The sequence below is a fragment of the Anomaloglossus baeobatrachus genome, chromosome 10, assembly GCF_048569485.1.
Source record: "Anomaloglossus baeobatrachus isolate aAnoBae1 chromosome 10, aAnoBae1.hap1, whole genome shotgun sequence".
NCBI classification, from domain to species: domain Eukaryota; kingdom Metazoa; phylum Chordata; class Amphibia; order Anura; family Aromobatidae; genus Anomaloglossus; species Anomaloglossus baeobatrachus.
The window spans coordinates 32,567,152-32,588,444 of NC_134362.1; the positions used below are offsets into that span (position 1 = coordinate 32,567,152).

General features: G+C 42.2%; 1 protein-coding gene across 2 annotated transcripts in view; it reads right to left on the reverse strand.

Annotated features, from left to right (window-relative positions):
• The window catches only part of TEAD1 (TEA domain transcription factor 1), a 230,967-nt gene that overhangs the window by 153,931 nt on the left and 55,743 nt on the right, over positions 1-21,293 (reverse strand). For both annotated transcript variants that reach the window (XM_075325658.1, XM_075325657.1), the window contains exon 2: positions 5,712-5,965. In XM_075325658.1, coding sequence (XP_075181773.1) covers positions 5,712-5,859 — 148 coding nt within the window. In that variant the 5' untranslated portion in view covers positions 5,860-5,965. The remainder of the gene's footprint in view (positions 1-5,711; positions 5,966-21,293) is intronic.

Consider the following 21,293-nt stretch of genomic DNA (forward strand, 5'->3'; position numbering starts at 1 on the left):
GTTCTGCAGCTGTCTGCTCTCCTGCATACAATGAACATTTTGAAGAAGGAAATGACATCAGACCTTTTTTTTTTTTTCATCAACAATCTTTAATGGCATTGTGCACTGATTAAAAACGCAGTGAGTAAAAACGCAGCAAAAAACGCACCAAATCGCGGCAAAAACGCATGCGTTTTTGCCGCGTTTTTTTAGCCGCGGGTGCGTTTTTTAGACAAAAACGCACATAAAAACGCAGCGTGAAAAAAACGCCTAGTGCGCACATAGCCTTACAAGCATTTTTTGTGACATTTCCAGGCTCTCTCTGACAACGTGCAGTTTTGGATGCAGTTTTGGCTGCAGTTTGTGAACACAAAAAGATGCAGCGCGCATGTAGCCTAAATAGGAAGAGTTTTTCCAAGCAGATTTTGTAGAGGATTTTGAAAAACCTGCACCTCCTAAACATTATCCAAGACTGGTGATAGACCCATGTAATAGCAGTAATTGTACTTCTATGCAGTGTATTTTACACTTCCCAAGAACCTTTGGATTTATTTATTTTTTTTTATCAGTACGGGCACTGGAACAGTTCTGCTCGATTTTAATCACAAATCAAAATGTGGAAGAGCAGAGATCTGTTAATCTCTAGGATCTTGCAATCCGGCAGGAAACCAGGGCCTACAAACTTTCTGCCAAGAGCAGCTGAGAAGCATCAGCACAAGGCTATTTTTTTTTTTCCAGACATTATGTTCCATTTGGCTGTTGAGGTCACATGACAGCTGCAAACTAAAAGCCTGGAGGATTGCTGCTGCTTCCAGTCTACACTGACAGCCTGGAAGAGCCTGCACACCAGAGCAGGAGCAGGGGAGGGGGGTCCGTCTTTCCATTACATCATCCAGCCAGCACTGGAGGTGGGGGGAGTGGGAGGGAGGGAGCACAGCTGGTGGCAGCCGCAGTACCATCTGCTTTCCCCCTTGCACTCTGTGCTAGTTTTCTCTTCAATCTCCTACTGTTACTTATTGAGGAGCAAAAACTACACGGAGGATGAAACGAGTCCTGTGCAAGAGCGCCAGAATTAATTAGTATGAGAGAGAGGAGGGTTTATGATGAGTGCAATATGCTGGATGGGAGCAGCCCCTGTTAAGCCTTGCTCCGACCTCACATCCATGCCAGCCACGACCTCCAAAATACACTGCATCTACTGGAAGAGATCGGCGTGCCACTAATGCAATCCCAGTTACCACTTCTTATAGTATTCCTTTTAATGACCATAATAAAAAAAATTCTAAAAGTAAAATTACTACTGTAAGACCCTTACACTACACGCTTGCATCAATACATATATCTGCAAAAATGCAACACAATGCATGTATATGAATGGATGATGCACACTGCTTGGATTTGAACATAGGCCCCGAGTTTTGCAAAGTGCTGATTACTGGTTGACCCTTTTTTGTGCTACACTGATGACGAGGAGTGAACGCTGTACAGTGATCATATTACTCTAGCGAGGGGAGGAATGGAGCAATACATTGCCGAATATTGTGCAGATTCTTCTAACCATTCAAAAAGAAATCTTAATGCAGTTAACATAAAGTATCTCCTCTTTCTCCCACGACTCCAGGAAGATAAGATACGGGGTATAGTTGGTGCGTTACCCTACATTATAGTACCGTCTTGTAAAGAAAACTGTACGTTGTGGTGGTATTTGGATTAAAGGGGTTGTACTCTACTGGACAACCCATTGCTAATGGGCCCATTGATTCACTGCAGCCCCCATCAGATGTGGATCCCGGCGAGCGATGCAGCACCGACTACAGAGGAGCAGTGCCGATACAGGAGAAGAGTATCAACTGGTCATTTCACTACCCTGGACCACTTAAAGGGAAACTGTCACCAGATTTGGCGACTATAAGCTGTGGCCACCACCAGTGGGCTCTTATATACAGCATTCCAGAATACTGTATATAAGAGCCCAGGTCGCTGTGTAGAGCGTAAAAATCACTTCATAATACTCACCTAAGGGGCGACGCGGTGCAGACTGGTCGGATGGACTGGTGTCTCCTCTTTTGGCCATCTTTGTCATCCTTCTTCTGAAGCCTGGGTGCATGACACGTCCTACGTCATCCACAATAGCCGGCACTGAGGTCCAGCGCAGGAGCACTACAATACTTTGATCTGCCCCGCTGAGGGTAGATCAAAGTGTGCCTGCGCAGGACCTCAATGTCGGCGAGTGTGGATGACATAGGACGTGTCATGCACCCCCCGGCTTCAGAAGAAGGAGGACAAAGATGGCCGGTACCAGAAAACGGAGACGTCCATCTGACCAGTCTGCACTGCACCGCCCCTTAGGTGAGTTATTATAAAGTGATTTTTATGTTATACAGAGCAGCCCGGGCTCTTATATGCAGTATTCTAGAATGCTATATAGAAGGGCTCACTGGTGGTGGCCGCAGCTTATAGGGGCCAAATCTGGTGACAGGCTCCCTTTAAGGGGTTGTCCATTAGTGGAAAATCCCTTCAACTACATTTCAAGGTATCATGAAAGTTAACCTTTATGTTTAGAGCCTGATTTTAGGTAACTCCTATACAAGTGAACTGTTGTAATTAGCAAAACTGTAATCTTGGACATAATTATATTAAACATCAACATTACAAGGAAAATAGAGAAAGTGCCCACAGCTTTGATTCCATAAACATTAATTGAGACCAATTGGTTGCATAAAATGTCTGCAGCATTAAAAAAAAAAAAGTGACACTAGGTTGCCGTCCTAATAATTATTGTTACACAATGTAAAAAATGTAATATGCAAAATGTGACAATAGAAGGAAAATGCCTTCATGTTAGAGGTGGCCTCTGCACTCCAGCAGGTCTCATTTATTACAGACAAGTGCGGACGTGTCGCCCTTTAATAAAGATGACCGCCTGCATCAAGACGTCTGTGGAGGGAGCACAGAATGAACAAGACGTCTCTGCTATGATAGTGAAGGCTCCTGAGGATAACTAAACATAGGCCAATGGTGTATTTAGAAGAGCTTTCGAGTAACTATTGCAGCATCATGATTATTTATTTTACTATTTTTTGCTCTTTTGGATGAAAGTCATGTTTTTGTTTGCTTTTAGTATTTTATCTGTCTTTCCACCATGCAATGCTCTGATACAATCTGGAAAAGACTTATTGCACTGATCAACTGATGCTTCCAGTGTTACGGACAGAACTATTGTGACATTTTGCATGGACAGAGCGGCAGTAGACAAATGTAATATGGCAAAGAATAAAAATGTTTTAAATTATTTGGTATCTTCATCAGAGCAACCTCTAACATTGAATTAATGTGCTTGGATGTGACCATCTATGGGGTAATAAGCCATTGTATAGGGTTTATCCTACAAATTGACAATCATCACCTATGCACAGCAGGATATGCGATAAATGTCTGGTCAATGCTAGGACCACTCACTAGAACAGAGGTCTCCTTTACGCCATTCGATGTCTATAGACTGGACAGAGCCCCATTAGTCCTTGAATAATGTGTCGGTCAAGCAGGTCCTATTCCATTTAAAGTTCTCTTTACTGTATGACCACACAAGAGTGGGTGCAGAGAAGAGCAACCAAGGTTATTAAAGGAATGGGGTGAAAGCAGTAGCAAGACAGGTTCTTAAACTTGGGGTTATTCAGTTTAGAAAAACGAAGGCTTGGGGGCGATCTTATTACAATGTACAAATATATGAGGGGTCAGCACAGAGATCTCTCTAATGATCTTTTCACACCTAGGCCTGCAACAGGGACAAGGAGGCATCCACTACAGTTAAAGGAAAGGAGGTTGAAGCATAATCACAGATGCAGATTCTTTACTGTAAGAGCAGTGAGACTATGGAACTCTGCCACATGATGTTGTGGGATTCACTACTAAAAGTAAAGAGGCCTGGATTCCTTTCTTGAAAAATATGATATTATTGGTTATGTGTACTAGATTCTGTGATGGGGCGTTGATCCATGGAACTAGTTTAATTTACGTATGTGAAGTTGGGAAGGAATTTTTTACCCTAATGTGGTGCTTACTGTGTGATATGGGGGTTCTTGCCTTCCTCTGGATCAACAAGTTAGGTTAGGTTAAGGGTTGAACTTTATGGACTTAAAGGGAACCTGTCAGGTCCAATATGCACCTGGAACCTCAAGCAGTTCTGGGTGCATATTGCTAATCCCTGCCTAATCGTCCCTGTATACACTAGCATAGATAAAGAGATCTTTAGCAAAAGTATTTCTAAAGATCTCTTACCATATGCTAATGACCGAGAGAGTAGCCCCATGGGCGTTGCTTCCCTTGTCAGTCGCCCCCATTAGCATGTTAGTACTCCTCTCTGGGTGTGCTAACATGCTAATGAATACGCAGCGTCGCAGGATGATCTCACTCACCTCTCTGCCGCCATCGTGTCCAACGGGGGATTTCGGCTCAGTGCGCATGACCCCGGAGTTTCGGTCATGCGCACTATGAAGCGGAGTGTACGCGTCCTGGCTTCAATCTGAAGTAGTGCTCATGACCCAAACTCCGGGGTCATGTGCACGGAGCCAAAATCCAGCGTCGGGCGGCGATGGCAGCGGATAGGCAAGTGAGATACTCTTGTGACGTTGCATATTCATTAGCATGATAGCACACCCACAGGGGGGTACCAACATGCTAATGGTGGCGACTAGCAAGGGAGCAACGCCCAGGGGACTACTGCCCTCGCTCATTAGCATACGGTAAGAGATCTTTAGAAATACTTTAAAGATCTCTTTATCTATGCTAGTGTATACAGGGACGATTAGGCAGGGATTTGCAATATCCACCCAGAACTACTCGTGGTTCTGGGTTTATATTGGACCTGACAGGTTCCCTTTAAGTCTACCTTCAACCTTACAGACTAAATTAGATAAGGAAGGACCATGTCTACAAAAGGTCCTAACTGGTCCCCAGTAAATAATCTTCTTTCCAAGTTCTTACATAATTTTAGCCCACCAGAACTTGGAGACCAGCAATCAATTCCCATCCCCCTCCCAATTAAACAAAATATAAATAAATAAAACCACATGTCTCACTTGTGGATTTAGTCACCATATGATCTGTGTACAATTATAAAAGCAGAGATTATGATACACTCCAAGTGGATATACACATGTCCTGAACAGCGGTGGATTGGGTCCTTGGTATTAGGGATGATCAAATACCTCAAATATTCGGCTTCACTAATAATTGCCGAATAGCTCGCCGATATTCGACTATTCGCGGATATTCGATACGCAATGTAAGTCTATGGGAAATCCGAATAACAACTATTCGGAACTATTCAGGCTTCCCATAGACTTACATTGCGCATCGAATATTCGCATAGTGGCAAACTATTTGTCAGATATTCGCGAAGCCGAATATTTGAGGTATTCGATCATCCCTACTCAGTATCCCTTTTTAGCAAGTATATTATTGTGGTCTCTTTCCGGTTTAGTTTTGATTAGTCAGAATGAAACCATTGAGCACCAAGTGTCCTTACATCTGGTAGCTTGCCAACTACTTGGATCAACCATTAGAAGGATAACACAAACGTACCCCAGGACCCTGTATCCTGAGAAGATCCTTGATGATTCAGGAGTATTCTTTTTAATTACTCAGCACACAAATGATTTGTTGAAATGCATTTTTCCATCAGGCACACAAACAAAATCTGGCAATGATGTAAACAGCAGCTGGCGACTTACCATACATTTTGCCTTCATCTGACAGTATAATTTTCCTTCTCCCACATGGTGGGTAGATAGCGAGCGCTTCCTGAAAGCTCTGCTCAATATCCGGACTCCAGACACCTTCTGCATCATTGTCTATGGGTTTATCAGCAGAATCGCTCATTCTTTCAATATCTTCGGCAGGACTTTCGCTGCCGCTCCAACTACTGGGCTCAATGGTGGCGGTTGGGTACTCCAAGCCGAAGCCTGGACGCTGGACAAAGAGAAACCTGGAACAGAGAAGACAGGATATTAAAATACATTGTGGGCATATCACCCTCATGTTAATCTGTAAGAAGAGCAAGCCAGTAATCTTACAAAGAAATAAGAGCTTTTCTACTTCCCAATTTCCATTCAGTAGCCTGCATCTAGCTTTCCTGCCAATTTGCAGGATTTGAGGTTGTTGGTTTTTTTTTTTTTTTTTTAAAAAAAAAACTAAAAAAAAAAAAATAGTAAAGTTAAAATTCAACAGGGGGAAAAAAATTTTTGATAGAGAATCAAGATAGTCCTTGGGGCCAAGAAGCAGGACAGGATCACCAATAACAAAATATGCCTTATCACGGTTTCTTGAACACAGGGTTTCTTAGTTGTACATTTCTCAAAGTATCAGATCCTCTGGAATATTCGTTAATAGATTAGGCCGCATTCAGACATCCATTTGTTAGGGTATGTGCACACGTTGCGTACTAGCCCAGCACCGTAAAAGGTGCGCTTCAGAGCGCAGCTGAAAAGCTCCGTTCTGAAGCGCATGGTGCCGGCGAGAACGTGCGCTCTGCCTGCAGCTCCTGCCATAGACAGAGCGGGAGCTGCCGGCAAAGCGCACGGAAGAAGTGACATGTCACTTCTTTTTGCGCAGCGCTTCGGCAGTAGCCGAAGCGCTGCGTTGTAATATGCCACGTGCGCACGGCCCCTGCACAATCTCCATAGATTGTGCAGGGGACGCAGGACGCATGCAGTTACGCTGCGCTACAAAGCGCAGCGTAACTGCATGAATTTACGCAACGTGCGCACATAGCCTTACAGATAGGACACAAATCCACCCATTATTGCTTTTGCTGGAGCACAAAAAAAAAAAAAAAAACAACACAGACATGTTGGTTTTCCATCTTAGTCATGGAGCAAAATTGCCCATAGAAGTCTATGGGTCATTGAAAATTCACTGACCTCATACAATGCATATATATTTTAAACAGGATACCAAACCTGCAGGTGTCTAATAGGGCTATGTTCACACAGGGCTTTTTTGGTAAGTTTCTTGCTGCGTTTTTTAGCTGCAGATTTGCCTTGGTTTTATGCAAATCCATGCTAATAAAAAGCAGCTTTTTACAGTCCTAGCAAAGTCTATGGGATTTCGGAAATCTCATGCATGCACACACACACAAACACTTCAGGTTTTTTTCTTGACTGTTTTGTCAAATACCTGCGTTTTTGGTCAGATTTTTAAAGAACATGTCAATTCTTTGCTGCAGATTTGTTCATTGATACAACTCATTTTGTAGAAAAAAAAAAACAGCAAATGCAAACCAAATCTGCACCAAAAACGCCGCTAAAAAAAAAAAAAGAAGCACGAAAAACGCACCAAAAACGCAGATGACTCAAAGGAGATTTCCTGCCACAAGATCAGGTTTTGGTCAAGAAAAAAAACTTTCCAAAAAAGCCCTGAGTGAACATAGCCTAATGTGGATTTTATTGCAATTTCACCCTTCACATCGCAAAAGGTGAAATCCATTTTGAAAAACGGCAACACTTGTACATAGTTGTTTTTCTGCTGCATGCGGTTGGGGTTTAGAAAAACACTACATATCGCGATTTGTATTATTAATTGCACAGATTTGTGGTTTGGGACTTGCAAAATAATTTCGTGGTTAATGCTCCCTTTCTGTAGATAGTGTTATATATAATGAAGCTTTATAAATAAATGTAAATTTACCCCCAAAAAATGTCATGGCAAAAGTTTTTGAAAAATAAAAACCTATATAAAGGCTATGTTCACACATGGCTTTTTTGGTAAGTTTTTGCTGCGGTTTTTTTAGCTGCAGATTTGCCATGGTTTTATGCAAAGCCATGCTAATAAAAAGCTGCTTTTTACAGTACCAGCAAAGTCTTTGAGATTTCTGAAATCTCATGCACACAAAACACCTGCAGATTTTTTCCTTACTGTTTTGTCAAATACAGTGGAACCTTGGATTTTGAGCATAATTGGTTCCGGGACTCTGCTCTTAAACCAAGTTACTCTTATATCAAAGCAAATTTTCCCATAGGAAATAATTGAAACGCAGACAATTTGTTCCACAACCCAAAAATATTTACTGCATTTATACAAATTTATTACAGTAATACAATATAATGTACTGTATTCATATAAAATTATTACAGTACACTAATGCAAAATACAGTACAGTAAAAAAAACATATAAAGCAAATTACACTGCACGTTAGCTTCCAATAGAATTGTTGGTGTGAGAGAGTACAGTATAAGCAATGTGCTGTACTGGTTAGCCAAAAGAGTACAATACTGTATCCACAAATGCAAATTGATAGAAATGCTATATAGTATATACTGTACTGTGCAATGGTATACTGTACACAGTAAACAGTACATATAGACAGAAAGGTACCTCCAGAGAAGGTCAGAGCGCGGTGAAAGGACAGAACCGAAAGTGTATATGGTGGGAATTTGCTCTTATTGCAAAGCATTGCTCTTAAACCAAGTTACAAATTTTTAAAAAGCTTTGCCGGTCTTGCAAAAAGCTCTCAAACCAAGTTACTCTTAAACCAAGGTTCCACTGTACCTGTGTTTTTGCTGTAGATTTAAAAGAATGAGCATATCAATTCTTTGCAGCGTTTTTGCAACGTTTTTTCATTGAAGAAAAATAAAAACGCACCAAAAACGCCACTTAAAAACGTACCAAAAACATGCTAAAAGCGCACCAAAAACGCAGATGACTCAAAAGAGATTTCCTGCGACAAGATCAGGTTTTGGTCAGAAAAAAAAAAGAAGAAAAACTTTCCAAAAAAGCCCTGTGTGAACACAGCCTAATGGTAAAAACCTAAAAAAGGACTTTAAGATATACTGACCTACAAACAAGAATATACAGGGCAAAGTAGTTAGAGGGGGAAAAATAAAGGCAGTGGAATGTACCACTACATAATTTATTTTCTTCTGAAAGATAGAAAAAAATCCTCTAGAAGTGACACGGCTTTAGAGATGGCTAAATCGATCACAGAAACATCATCAACAGTTGTGAGTGACAATCACAGAGGAGCCAACAATCCAGCCGCGTTGGTAACATATGTTCAGATATGAAGCAGCAGCATAAACAGAAGCACTCTGCTGTGAAATGAGAAGGGGCTGCCCCCAGAGCAAAGGGTCTCCAACTCCTGAGCTCTCGTTAAATATAAGCCTCTAATACAAAAGTCCTCCAACTGAGAGCCAACGCAGATCCTTCATGGGCTATGAGGCAGACAGTATGGCATCCACATTTAACCTGCATTAACCCTTTTATCACTTTGCTGCTTTAATTCACAGATGGTATTACTGAAACAGAAAAAAGCTGTGCAAGTGTTTAGACAGTAATACTGGACATTTGTGCTGTGCTATTATGCCATTTGACGCCACGTAAAGGAGATTACATTGCAAACCACCGTAAATATAAGGGATACGTACAATTTGCCTACAGTGTAGCAAAATAATAGTAACATAAAATGACAAAATAAGGTCAGTTCTAACCAAACAGTAAAGATCATGGGCATCACATCTACAGGTTTATACTTTCATGAAAACAAAGAATTAGTGGGGGTTAAGCTGGTCATACACAAGATAGCCCTTGACCAAACGTTTGTTTGGCGGACTGCTATCTCTCCCGACTCCTCTACTCAGATGAGCTTCTACCTTGGCGGAACATTCATGCGTTTTCAATAGGATTAGAGACAAAATCTCTCATCTACCTAGAAATAGCTTAATTCCCCTGAAAACAAAAAGGATCAGGAGCCGAAATTCCTCCTGCCCGCTCTTTCAGTTCCCCAACATCACCTGCAGGGGAGAGTCAGGAGGCCTCCATACATCACAAACTGTCGGCAGGTCCACCGAAAATTGTTCATCTAATGTGTATGGGTACGGATCGACCAAATATTTTTTCCCAATGGAGGCGGGGGGGGGGGGGTGAAAGAATAATCATGTCAATTTCCAATCTTTTTGTTTTCAGGGGCGATAAATTGCCACTAGAGGAATCCCATTTAAAGCGACTGGCATTGAGCTGTGCCGAAAGCTGTATATGGAGTAATCGTTAGAAATGGCCGTCTGCTATATGTTTGTTTGGCCAACAGCTGTCTCGTGCATGCAGCACATACCAATGAGAGGTGCACTTTTATCAGCTTGTGCACCAGCGCCGAAACAGAATGGTCAATGGGAAATGTGCTTAGGATAGAGTCACATCAAATGATGTTCTCCATTCAGCATTCTGGCAGAATAGCTGAAAAAGTGTATGGGGCACTTTGCACACTACGAAATCACAAGCAGATGCTAGCGATGCCGAGCGCGATAGTCCCCGCCCCCGTCGCAGCTGCGATATCATGGTGATAGCTGCCATAGCGAACATTATCGCTACGGCAGCATCACATGCACTCACCTGCCCTGCGACGTCGCTCTGGTCGGCGACCCGCCTCCTTATTAAGGGGGCGGGTCGTGCGGCATCATAGCGACGTCACACAGCAGGCGGCCAATAGCAGCAGGTGAAACGTAAACATCCTGCCCACCTCCTTCCTTCCGCATAGCCGGCGTGAGCCGCAGGATGCAGGTAGGAGATGTTCCTCGCTCCTGCGGCTTCATACCCAGCGATGTGTGCTGCCGCAGGAACGAGGAACAACATCGTAACATCGGTATTTCCCAATTCATGGAAATGCCGGACCCTACACCGATGATACAATAATGACGCTTTTGCGCTCGTTAATCGTATCAAAAAGGATTTACACACTACAATATCGACTGCGACGCCGGATGTGCGTCACTTTCGATTTGACCCCACCGACATCGCAGCTGCGATGTCGTAGTGTGCAAAGTGCCCCTAAGATTCACACACAGTTCCGATCTATCCATTTCACATCAATGAGGGAAGCAGATTCTAAAATATGAAGCCTTAAACTCTGACCACTATTTTGGCAGTTTTTGTTATTTTTTGCTAAATAAAAACAGCATAGGAAACTGCTACTGTGTCCAGCAACATTTTTTCCCCTAGGAAGTAAATAAAGGGCAATGCAGAGCACAATGCTGGAAAACATCTCTTTAAACTGCCCGATTGGGAAGAGCAGAACTCCAAGATCTTTCCAGCTGCCAACATAAATTCAGCTTTACAGGAGGAGGGTCCACAGTCCAACTGCTGATCATATGCAGCTTTTGAGTCAATATCCTGATATATTAGCCTAATAATATGATTGGCTTAGAGACGTCTCCTGTAGGCCAGCCTCTCTAGTCACCAAAGTTTGGGAAATTAAGCTGTGCAACCACGATGAGTTTTTGACTCTGCATATTTTTGCTGAATAAAAAATGTGGCATCTTACAGTTCCAGCAAAGCGGATCGGATTTATAGAAATCTCATGTCCACTTCGGGGTTTTTGTTTGTTTTTTTTTTATAAGAGCATAAATTGAGCTGCGGTGCATTTATCAAATCAACTTCTCTTGTGGGTACACCGAAGTTTAGGTGCGGATTTTCCCTATAGATTTGTATAAGATGCGGAAATTCCCCAGGAAAAAACGCACGTGCAATCTTCACAGTATTATATAAGAAAAATTTTGTCAAAGCCAAATAAAAAGAAGTATCAAAAACAAAGCAGCGAACTTTAAAACATGACACCAAAACGCAGCGTCAAAAGAGCATGAAAAAAAAAAAAACAGTGAAAAAATGCAAGTAATCCAATTTACTTAATAGGTGCAGAAATGCTATCACACAAAAACTCACCTACAGATCATCATGGGAACATAGCCTAAATGCCACTTTACACACTGCGATATCGCTATCGATATCGCTATCGCTAGTGAGCGTACCCACCCCCCGTCGGTTGTGCGTAATGGGCAAATCGCTGCCCGTCGCGCACAACATCGCTGTCACACGTACTTACTTTCCCTGCGAGGTCGCTGTGGCCGGCAATCCGCCTCCTTTCTAAGGGGGCGGTTCGTGCGGCGTCACAGCGACGTCAAACGGCAGCCGTCCAATAGAAGCGGAGGAGCGGAATATCCCGCCCACCTCCTTCCTTCCTCATTGCCGGTGGACGCAGGTAAAATGTTCGTCGTTCCTGCAGTGTCACACATAGCGATGTGTGACACCGCAGGAACGATGAACAACCAGCGGCATGTACCACCAACGATATTATGAAAAGGAGCGACGTGTCAACGATTTTTGACGTTTTTGCGATCGTTGATCATCGCTAACGGCGCCGGATATGTGTCACTAACACCGTGACCCCGACGATATATCGTTAGCGATGTCGCAGCGTGCTAAGCACCCTTTAGAGATCTACCATGGAGGATTTTCTATATCTAAACCATAGTATCATAAGGATGTGTGTCCAAAACACCAAAAGGTCTTGAAAAAGAAAAATTCTCCTCATTTTTTATTTCAATTGTTAAGTCAGCTGAAAAGTTCCAGGCTAGCAAAATACTGTATGTAGCTTGTGAAAGGTTTTTGCCAAAAGTGATTGTTATGTGCCCTCCAACAAAATAAGTTCCTAGGAAAAAATGCTAATGCCAATAAATGCAAACTCTCACTTTGGTTTTGGAAGTGTGACTATGCGCTTCTCTAGATGATTGTCCCTATGTGAACCTGATTTCAACTGTATTCTATGGCGCTGTTCCACTAACTGCCATGTACCATGGAAGATGACGATTAGGTTGGGGTTACATGATGACTTTTAGACATGAAACAGGTTGAAAAGTCAAAAGATGGCTCTATGCTGCTACACTGCAGTGTAATGCACATGAATGGGATCACACTGCAAGAAGTCTCAAAAAATGTGAAGTTGGATTTCTTGCAACACATCGAAGTCGGGTTGCAATGTGACCAAACTTACCTTAAAGAGATCCATCCAACAGGATTTTCATATATAAAGTAAAGCCAGTGCTATATTGGCACTAGGATGCTGAATGTAAGCATGCCTTTTGTTCTGAGATTGGAGGTTTTATTTCAGAAATATATGCAAGTAAAGTTACAGAAATGCACTGCTACTTGATTGATAGCAGCTACAGAATATCTAATATGTGGGTAGGGTTTTTCTATCTATTTCCGCCCCTTTCTGCTGCCTGGCTTTGGTAGATGTTAGACTGTATGGGTTACATTTCGAACACGCCTCTATCACGTGACAAATATTACTCATACCGTACCTGGAAAGAGTCCATAGTCTAAGGCCAGGCAGCAGACAGGGGCGGGAATAGAACCTGGACCCACCTATTAGATATTCTGTTGCACCTGTCAATCAAATAACAGTGCATTTATGTAACTTTACTTGCATATATTTCTGAAATAAAACATCCAAATTCAAAACAAAAGCTATGCTTACATTCAGCATCTTAGCGCCAGTATAGCACTGGCTTTACTTTATATATGAAAATCCTGGTGGTTGGTTCCCTTTAATTATGCTGCGATGTTGCACGGGTATAGACTGATCTTGGGCAGTTCAACGCCTGTTGCAGCCTGCCCCGGCTTAAATAGAGATTGTATGCAACAAGTTATGTGTTACAGATGAAACCAAGTGGCAGTATTGGCCTTTCTCCCAATAAAAGAAACCAACCAAATCTTTGTTACATTGCTTCTGTCGTCCCTTTCAAGATATTTCAGCAGCACAGTTAATTCATTTGTTCTGTCCAACATGAAATCAATGAGAGGCCACTTGCCACACAATGCAGCATCACTACAAGGCAACTTTGATTGGGGGAGGAGAGGGGATATAAAAGCCTCCAGGAGATAACGTTTCCTAGCCAACGCTCGAAACGCAGAAAACGATTTTAGCAAATTAGCAGAAACACTGTAGCCTGCGAAGAATGATCGGCAGGTAAATAGGACATAGGTATTTTAATTAACACATCTGATTTCCTGGCTTAAAAACACGACTGAAGAGGCCTCATTAACACCTTCAGTACTGAGGATTACTTTAATGACCACAAAAATACAGACCCAAGATCTATAAATATCACAAGGGATTAGAGTTTAAAATTAACAGAAGTTCTGCTCCTGTGTTACCAAGAAGAAAAATGCATTAGTACATAAGGCGACCGGAGGCCTCCACAAGTGGAAAATCATAATGGCGACACTTCAAAAACTACAGACATAGCTCAAATTATGGGAAATTGTACCATAATAAAAAAAGTTACATTATTCGCATGGCTCTCAATAGAAACTGCATAAGATTCCAACGATATTGCAAGTCACAAAGGAGCCACCAGTATTGGGCGACACAATCTATACAATGGGAAATAAATTACATATAAAAAAAAGCAAAACCCATAATATGTATGTATATAACATCAATACAAAATGGCAAGAGGGTGTCCACACATCACAGGTCTAATAGAAATGTCATCAAGCTCCTTTCAGATGACTGGGAAAGCTAATGCTCTGCTAAGAAATCGGCAGTGTAACTCCTAAGGGCGTGTTCACATAGTGCAGGTATGGAAAATTCAATTATACTACAGGTTTCCATTGCGGATCTTGCCGTTTCTAAGGAATACATAGCAGCAATTTTCTTATTTGGTGCACCTTAACCAGCGAACTGTATCAAGACTGATTGTTTATATGCCAATCTTGAACCTACACTGAGCAGACTTATTAGGCAAATGTGTATTGTGATCACATGATGCTTTTTATACATGTTGTCCTACTCCAAGCTGTACAGGCTGAGAGCCAACTACCAATTAAGTAAATCAGGTGATGGCATCTCTGTAATGAGGAGGGGTGCAGTGTAATGACATCAACACCCTATATAAGGTGTGCTTAATTATTAGGCAACTTCCTTTCCTTTGGCAAAATTGGTCAGAAGAGAGATTTGACGGGCTCTGAAAAGTCCAAAATTGTGAGATGCATTAAAGAGGGATGCAGCAGTCTTGAAATTGCCAAACATTTCAAGCTTGATAACCGAACAATCAAGCGTTTCATGGTAAATAGCCAAATGGGTCGCAAGAAGCGTGTTGGGCAAAAAAGGCACAAAATAACTGCCAATGAATTGAGGAAAATCAAGCGTGAAGCTGCCAAGATGCCATTTGCCACCTGTTTGGCCATATTTCAGAGCTGCAATGTTACTGGAGTATCAAAAAGCACAAGGTGTGCCATACTCAGGGACATGGCCAACGTAAGGAAGGATGAAAAACCAGCATCTTTGAACAAGAAACATAAGCTAAAACGTCAAGACTGGGCCAAGAAATAGCTTAAGACTAATTTTTCAAAGGTTTTATGGACTGATGAAATGAGAGTGACTCTTGATGGGCCAGAGGCTGGATCAGAGGCTGGATCAGTAAAGGGCGGAGAGCTCCGCTCCGACTCAGACGCCAGCAAGGTGGAGGTGGGGACTGGTATGGGCTGGTATCAGCAAAGATCAACTTGTGGGACCTTTTCGGGTTGAGGATGGAGTGAAGCTCAACTCCCAGACCTGCTGCCAGTTTCTGGAAGACAACTTCTCCAAGCAGTGGTACAGGAAGAAGTTGGTATCGTTCAAGAAAAACATGATTTTCATGCATGACAATGCTCCTTCACATGCATCCAACAGCACACTGGCCAGTGGTGGCTGGCCAGTAAAGGTCTAAAAGATGAAAAAATAATGACATGGCCCCCTTGTTCACCTGATCTGAACCCCATAGAGAACCTGTGCTCCCTCATAAAATGTGAGATCTACAGGGAGGGAAAACAGTCCACCTCTCGGAGCAGTGTCTGGAGGCTGCGGTGGCTGCTGCACGCAATGTTGATCGTAAACAGATCAAGCAACTGACAGAATCTATGTATGGTAGGCTGTTGAGTGTCATCATAAAGAAAGGTGGCTATATTGGTCACTAATTTTTTTGGGTTTTGTTTTTGCATGTCAGAAATGTTTATTTCTAAATTGTGTGCAGTTAAATTGGTTTACCTGGTGAAAATAAACAAGTGAGATGGGAATATATTTGGTTTTTATTACGTTGCCTAATAATTCTGCACAGTAATAGTTACCTGCACAAACAGATATCCTCCTAAGATAGCCAAATCTAAAAAAAAAACCACTTCAACTTCCAAAAATATTAAGCTTTGATATTTATGAGCCTTTTGGGTTGATTTAGAACATAGTTGTTGATCAATAATAAAAGAAATAGTCTAAAATACAACTTGCCTAATATTTCTGCACACGGTGTAAAGACTTCCCAAGAAGATTGAGAGCCGAGTAATGACCTCTGAAGCCCCATCACATTTGTAAGTGATACCTGGGTCATTAAGAGTTTTTCCAGTTTTGCATAAACAAAAGCTTATTCCACTTAAGATGGGACGTTCTGCCATTTTCCACTACACTTTAAGAGTAGATATTTTCTCTTCAAAAGGGGGTATGCTCAGGTTTAGAAGTTATCCTCTATCCTTGGTTTAGTGGGGGTCTCAGCAGTCAGACCCTCAGCAATCGGAACGTTATCTTAAGAATACCCCTATAAAGTATCAAAGGCTGTATACATGATGTGGCTGTAATGATCATGTAAGGTGACAAATGTGTCACAAAAGAGCACAAATAGTGTAACAAGCCACAGTTAATGTATCAAGGCTGCAAACAAAAGTTTCTACTCATCGATAGCAAATGTGAATCTTCAAAATAGTGGAGGAAAAGAAATGCAAATTATATAACAACGCTTTAGGACTTTTTATAATACAATGATAGACTTATAGTTACAGAGTATATACAGCAACAGAACACATCATGCAGGTACATGAAGAATAAAACACTTGTTCCACTATCATTTTTATAACCTAATTCAACTAATCTTACAAGAAATATGAAGGCATTAAAATCTGCATTGACCCAGAATATGCCCCAATAGACTGCGACCTACAATGACCAAAGACCTTTCCAATCCAACTGCATGGAACTAATCATACTGGGGGCACATGTATCAATATAAGTACAATATGGCATGGCTGGCTATAGCTCAAAAACTACCGTATTTTTCGGACTATAAGACGCACTTTTCCTCCCAAAAATTTGGGAGAAAAATGCGGGTTGCGTCTTAAAATCCGAATATAGCTTACCTGGAAGTAGAAAATTGGTGGGGGGCTGTCTGTGCGGCTCTTTGTATGGGCGGCCGGGTGGCTTTCTGTGCGAGCGGCTGGCTGTGGCGGGTCGGCTGCCTCTCTCTGCGGGTAGCCGGCTGGCTGTGCGGACTGTGGTGGCTGTGCGGCGGGTGTCCCAGATGGTCTGTCCGCGATCTGGACTTCAAATGATTGCGCCCAGAGTCAGCTCTTGGATGAGAGCTCCACCTGGGCGAGCGCCATTTCTTTGAAGCCCGGACCGCCTACAGAGCATTTGGGACACTCACCGCAACGGCCTGCTCCAGCACACAACTACCACCGCTTCCACTGCCAGCACAGACCTGCCGCCACTGCCAGCAACGCCTCTGCCTCCTGTGACCCTGCCCCACCACCGCTGCTGGCCTCTCCGGTAAGACAACAAGTATAAGACGGACCCTATTTTTTATTTATTTTTTTACCTTTTTTCTCTTTAAATTTGGGGTGCTCTTTTTTTTTTTTTTTTTTAGAAGGGGAAGATACAGAAAAGGCCAATACGGCCACAAACATGGATCCATAGGTCTGGAATGGTGTGGACATCGTGGTAAACTCATGTCCACACCATTTTTTTTTTAGACTGGTAGATTTTTGTTTTTCCTCTATCTGAACTTACTAGTATAAATGTGCCCCAAAGTCTATGCAGGTTGCCTGACAAGTGATATCGTGGACTTAAAATGTAAGGGTTATTTTTCATGTAATAAAGTAGTAAATAAAAGATTCAGTAAGTATTTGGTTTCTGAGTGCACCATTCGCCGGTTGTCATTATGCAAGCCCTATTTTAATTTCCTTGCTTCTCTGGCTTTAATGGCAGGCTATGGATTAAGCACGGTTCTGGAATTTATCCACCAAATGTATTAACCCGGCAGGAAAGCAAAATAACTACCATTCTAGGCAACTATAACAATGAAACAATGATTACTTAGACTTCAATTATTACCAGTAGGTGCTTTCAGACACAATATTAAAAAGGGAGCGAGAAAAAAAAATTAAGGAGTCGTCACATTCAATCCAAGCCAAGATAATAAGCCGGTGCTTGGGGATAAATTGGAGACAAGTCAAGGAACAATCAATGGTGTCCAATTAATTTGCAAAATGCATTGGTAAAAAGTATTGAGGAAACACCTTTAATTATTTCAAGGGGAGGAAAAAAAAATTGTGATGAACAACTGGGAAGATGTTTGGAATCAGACTTACCTTTTCATCTTTTCTTTTGGACTATGAACAACATGTAGGATTTTATACAGTGGTAATACAATTACGTAACCATTTTTAATTTAATTTTTAGATCCAACTAATTCTTGCTTGCTTTAACAGTTTGTTTTGCAAATTACTATGTACATTGAAAACAATAATATAATGCAATATATCCTGTGCAATGTTAACATCGATGCTTTATACTGCAGCTCTGCTTGCTCAAACATATAGTGTCAGTACATAGATGAATTTGGAAGGGTAGAATTCCTAGAAACTAGAACTATAGATATTATAATATTAGCGGGAAAAAGAAAAGGTCACCTTACTAATAAGAAAGTGTGCAGATCAGCATAAAGGCTCACAAACACGTCAGGGATTTTTCTTATACAGAAAAACGATCAGAGTTGCATTACAATTTGATCAGTGTCTGTTTTTACCATCACAGTTTGGTCAGTTTCATCGTTTTTTCCCAGATTAAAAAATAAATAAAAAAAAAAACCAAACCAAAAAATAAAACTGATGGATGTTTCTCAAGCGTATTTGTATGAACTACTTGGTCTGCAAAAAAATACACTACCAATTGAACAGCTCTATAGGCCACAATATGATTTTTATTTATTTAACGTATTTTTCGGATTATAAGACGCACTAGGGGTGCGTCTTAAAAGACAAATATAGCTTTACCTGGGGGGCCTGTCTGTGCGGTGATTGGGTGCGTTCAGGCGGCTGGGTGCCTGTGTGCGGGCGGCAGCCTGATGCCTGTGGCTGCGTGCGGGCGAAGGCCGGGGTGCCTGTTGGTGCTGGCTGCCTCTCTGTGCGGTTGGGCGGGTGGCTTGCTGGCTGCCACTCTGTGCATGCGGGTGGCTGTGCGTCAGGTTTCCCAGTGTGTCCGCGGTCCTAGTTTCAAATGATGGCGCCGGGAGTCAGCACGTGTGCAGATGGAGCCCTTGCGTGAGAGCTCCATTTGCACATGCACCGCTCCAGATGCCATCATTTGAACCGGGGCCGCAGACACTGGGACACTCACCGCACCGGCCTGCTGCACCAATCACTCGGCGCCGCTGCTGCTGCCACTACTGACGCCGCCGCACCTGCCGCCACGGACCATGCCGCCCCTGCCAGCACAACCTCTGCCTCCTGTGACCCCGCTTCACCACCACTGCTGCCCCCTTCCGGTAAGACAACACCGGAGTATAAGACGGACCCCATTTTTATTTTTTTTTTTACCGTTTTTGTCTCTAAATTTGGGGTGCGTCTTATAATCCGGTGCGTCTTAAAAAGTGAAAAATACGGTATTTATTTTTGCTCCCAAAAAAAGGCAGCGGAGTGCAAAATATGACTGCAGTCTTGGGACATGTTCCCAAGATCAGTGCTACTTGCGTTCTGGACACAGTGTATTGTCAGTGTCCAAACCCCTGCGTTTTACAGTACAAGCAAAGAGGATGGGATTTATAGAAATCCCATGTCCACTGTGATTCTTTGTGCAGCGTTTCTGACCTGTGCTGCATTTTTTCCCAAGCTGCAGCATGTTGATTTCTTTTGAGGATAAAATCAATTTTCCCCAAAGACTTGCATTAGATGCGTAAATTCTGCAGGTAAAAGACTTGCATTACTCACATGACCCGCATTTTTGGTGTGTTTAAGAGGCAGAAATGCACACAAAAAAAACAAACATGTAATCAGCACCTAATGAGGTCAATACAAGGAAGTTTCAGAAAAAAAAATAGCTTTAACGGATGACACCGAACAGGCAAAAAAAAAAAAAATGCATGGTCAAAAACGCAATAAAAAAAAAAAAACCTCAACTGATCCTAATCGTGGGAACGTATCCTTGAAGTCGATCGCTTACCAGATTCTATCATGTAGGCCGGCTTCACACTTGCGATTAACTCACACGAGTCCAATGTGAGAAAATCTCGCATTGCGCTCGGACCAATGTTAATCAATGAGGCAGCTCCCATCTGCTATTTTTTTTCTCAGTCCAAATCGGACTGAGAAAAAAAAAAACGCAGCATGCTGCGTTTTGGTGAGTTTCTCGCACGAGTCTCTTCAATGCAAGTCTATGGGTGCGTGGAAAAAAAAAGGATGTCACACGGACAGCACACACACCATCCTAGTGACATCCATTTTTCTCAATAGATTTCTATCATGTAGCAGAGAACAATGTAAATGCTCCTGTACATAACAGTACATGAATAGCAGCTGCTGAGGGTAAAAACTGATTGCACACTGACAGCACACTGATGAAATGTGAACAGAAACTCTCCGACTTTCTAGCATGAGAATCGCACCGATTTTACACTCGCAAGTGAGATTCCAGCCGTAGACTGCGTGCAATAATAGATCTGAGGCTGGAGTACTTGCTTTGGAAATTAATGTCAGAATGACAGTGTCTATTTATTTTAAAGGTCAGAGAAACTCCAAAAAATATGCAGCCATTTCGACATGGATTTTCAAATTACAGCAGGACTAATTTGTACTGTGAAATCTGGAGAAGGATCCTTTTAAATGGAACCCATCAGTATCCATGCGCAAGCAGAGTTGGTGCTGGATAAGGCAGCATAAAGCATTATGAAAGATACATATAATGGCGTCATCTGATGTGCTGTATATCGAATTTTCATATGCATATTAGGTAAGTGCACTGGTGGGAGTATCAGTGCACTTGAATTCTTTGACTCCTCTATGTTGTTCCTCACTGGCGTCACCCTCCACTTCTTGATGGACAGTGGAGAGCAGGGGTGACGTCTGTCAATCATGAAGAAAGGGGAGGTGCGAAGGGGAGCCATAGACTGCAAGTCCGCTTATTATCTTAGTGTAGATTACTTTACATGCCAATATTTCCAATATTCCATATTGCCACATTTCAGTTCAGTGGATGGCATTGTAATAGGCATCTGTGATGTTTTACACTGCCCTATCCTGTGTACCTCTGCTGGCCGTGTTACCAATTGGGTACCTTTTCAAAGCAGTTAAAAAGCACAGACTCTGATATCATAAGGCCAAATGTGGCCAAACCATGCCTATATTCATTCATGGCTAACGGAAGCAACATTTTGGAAATTATTCCCAAAATTTACCTGCAAAATTG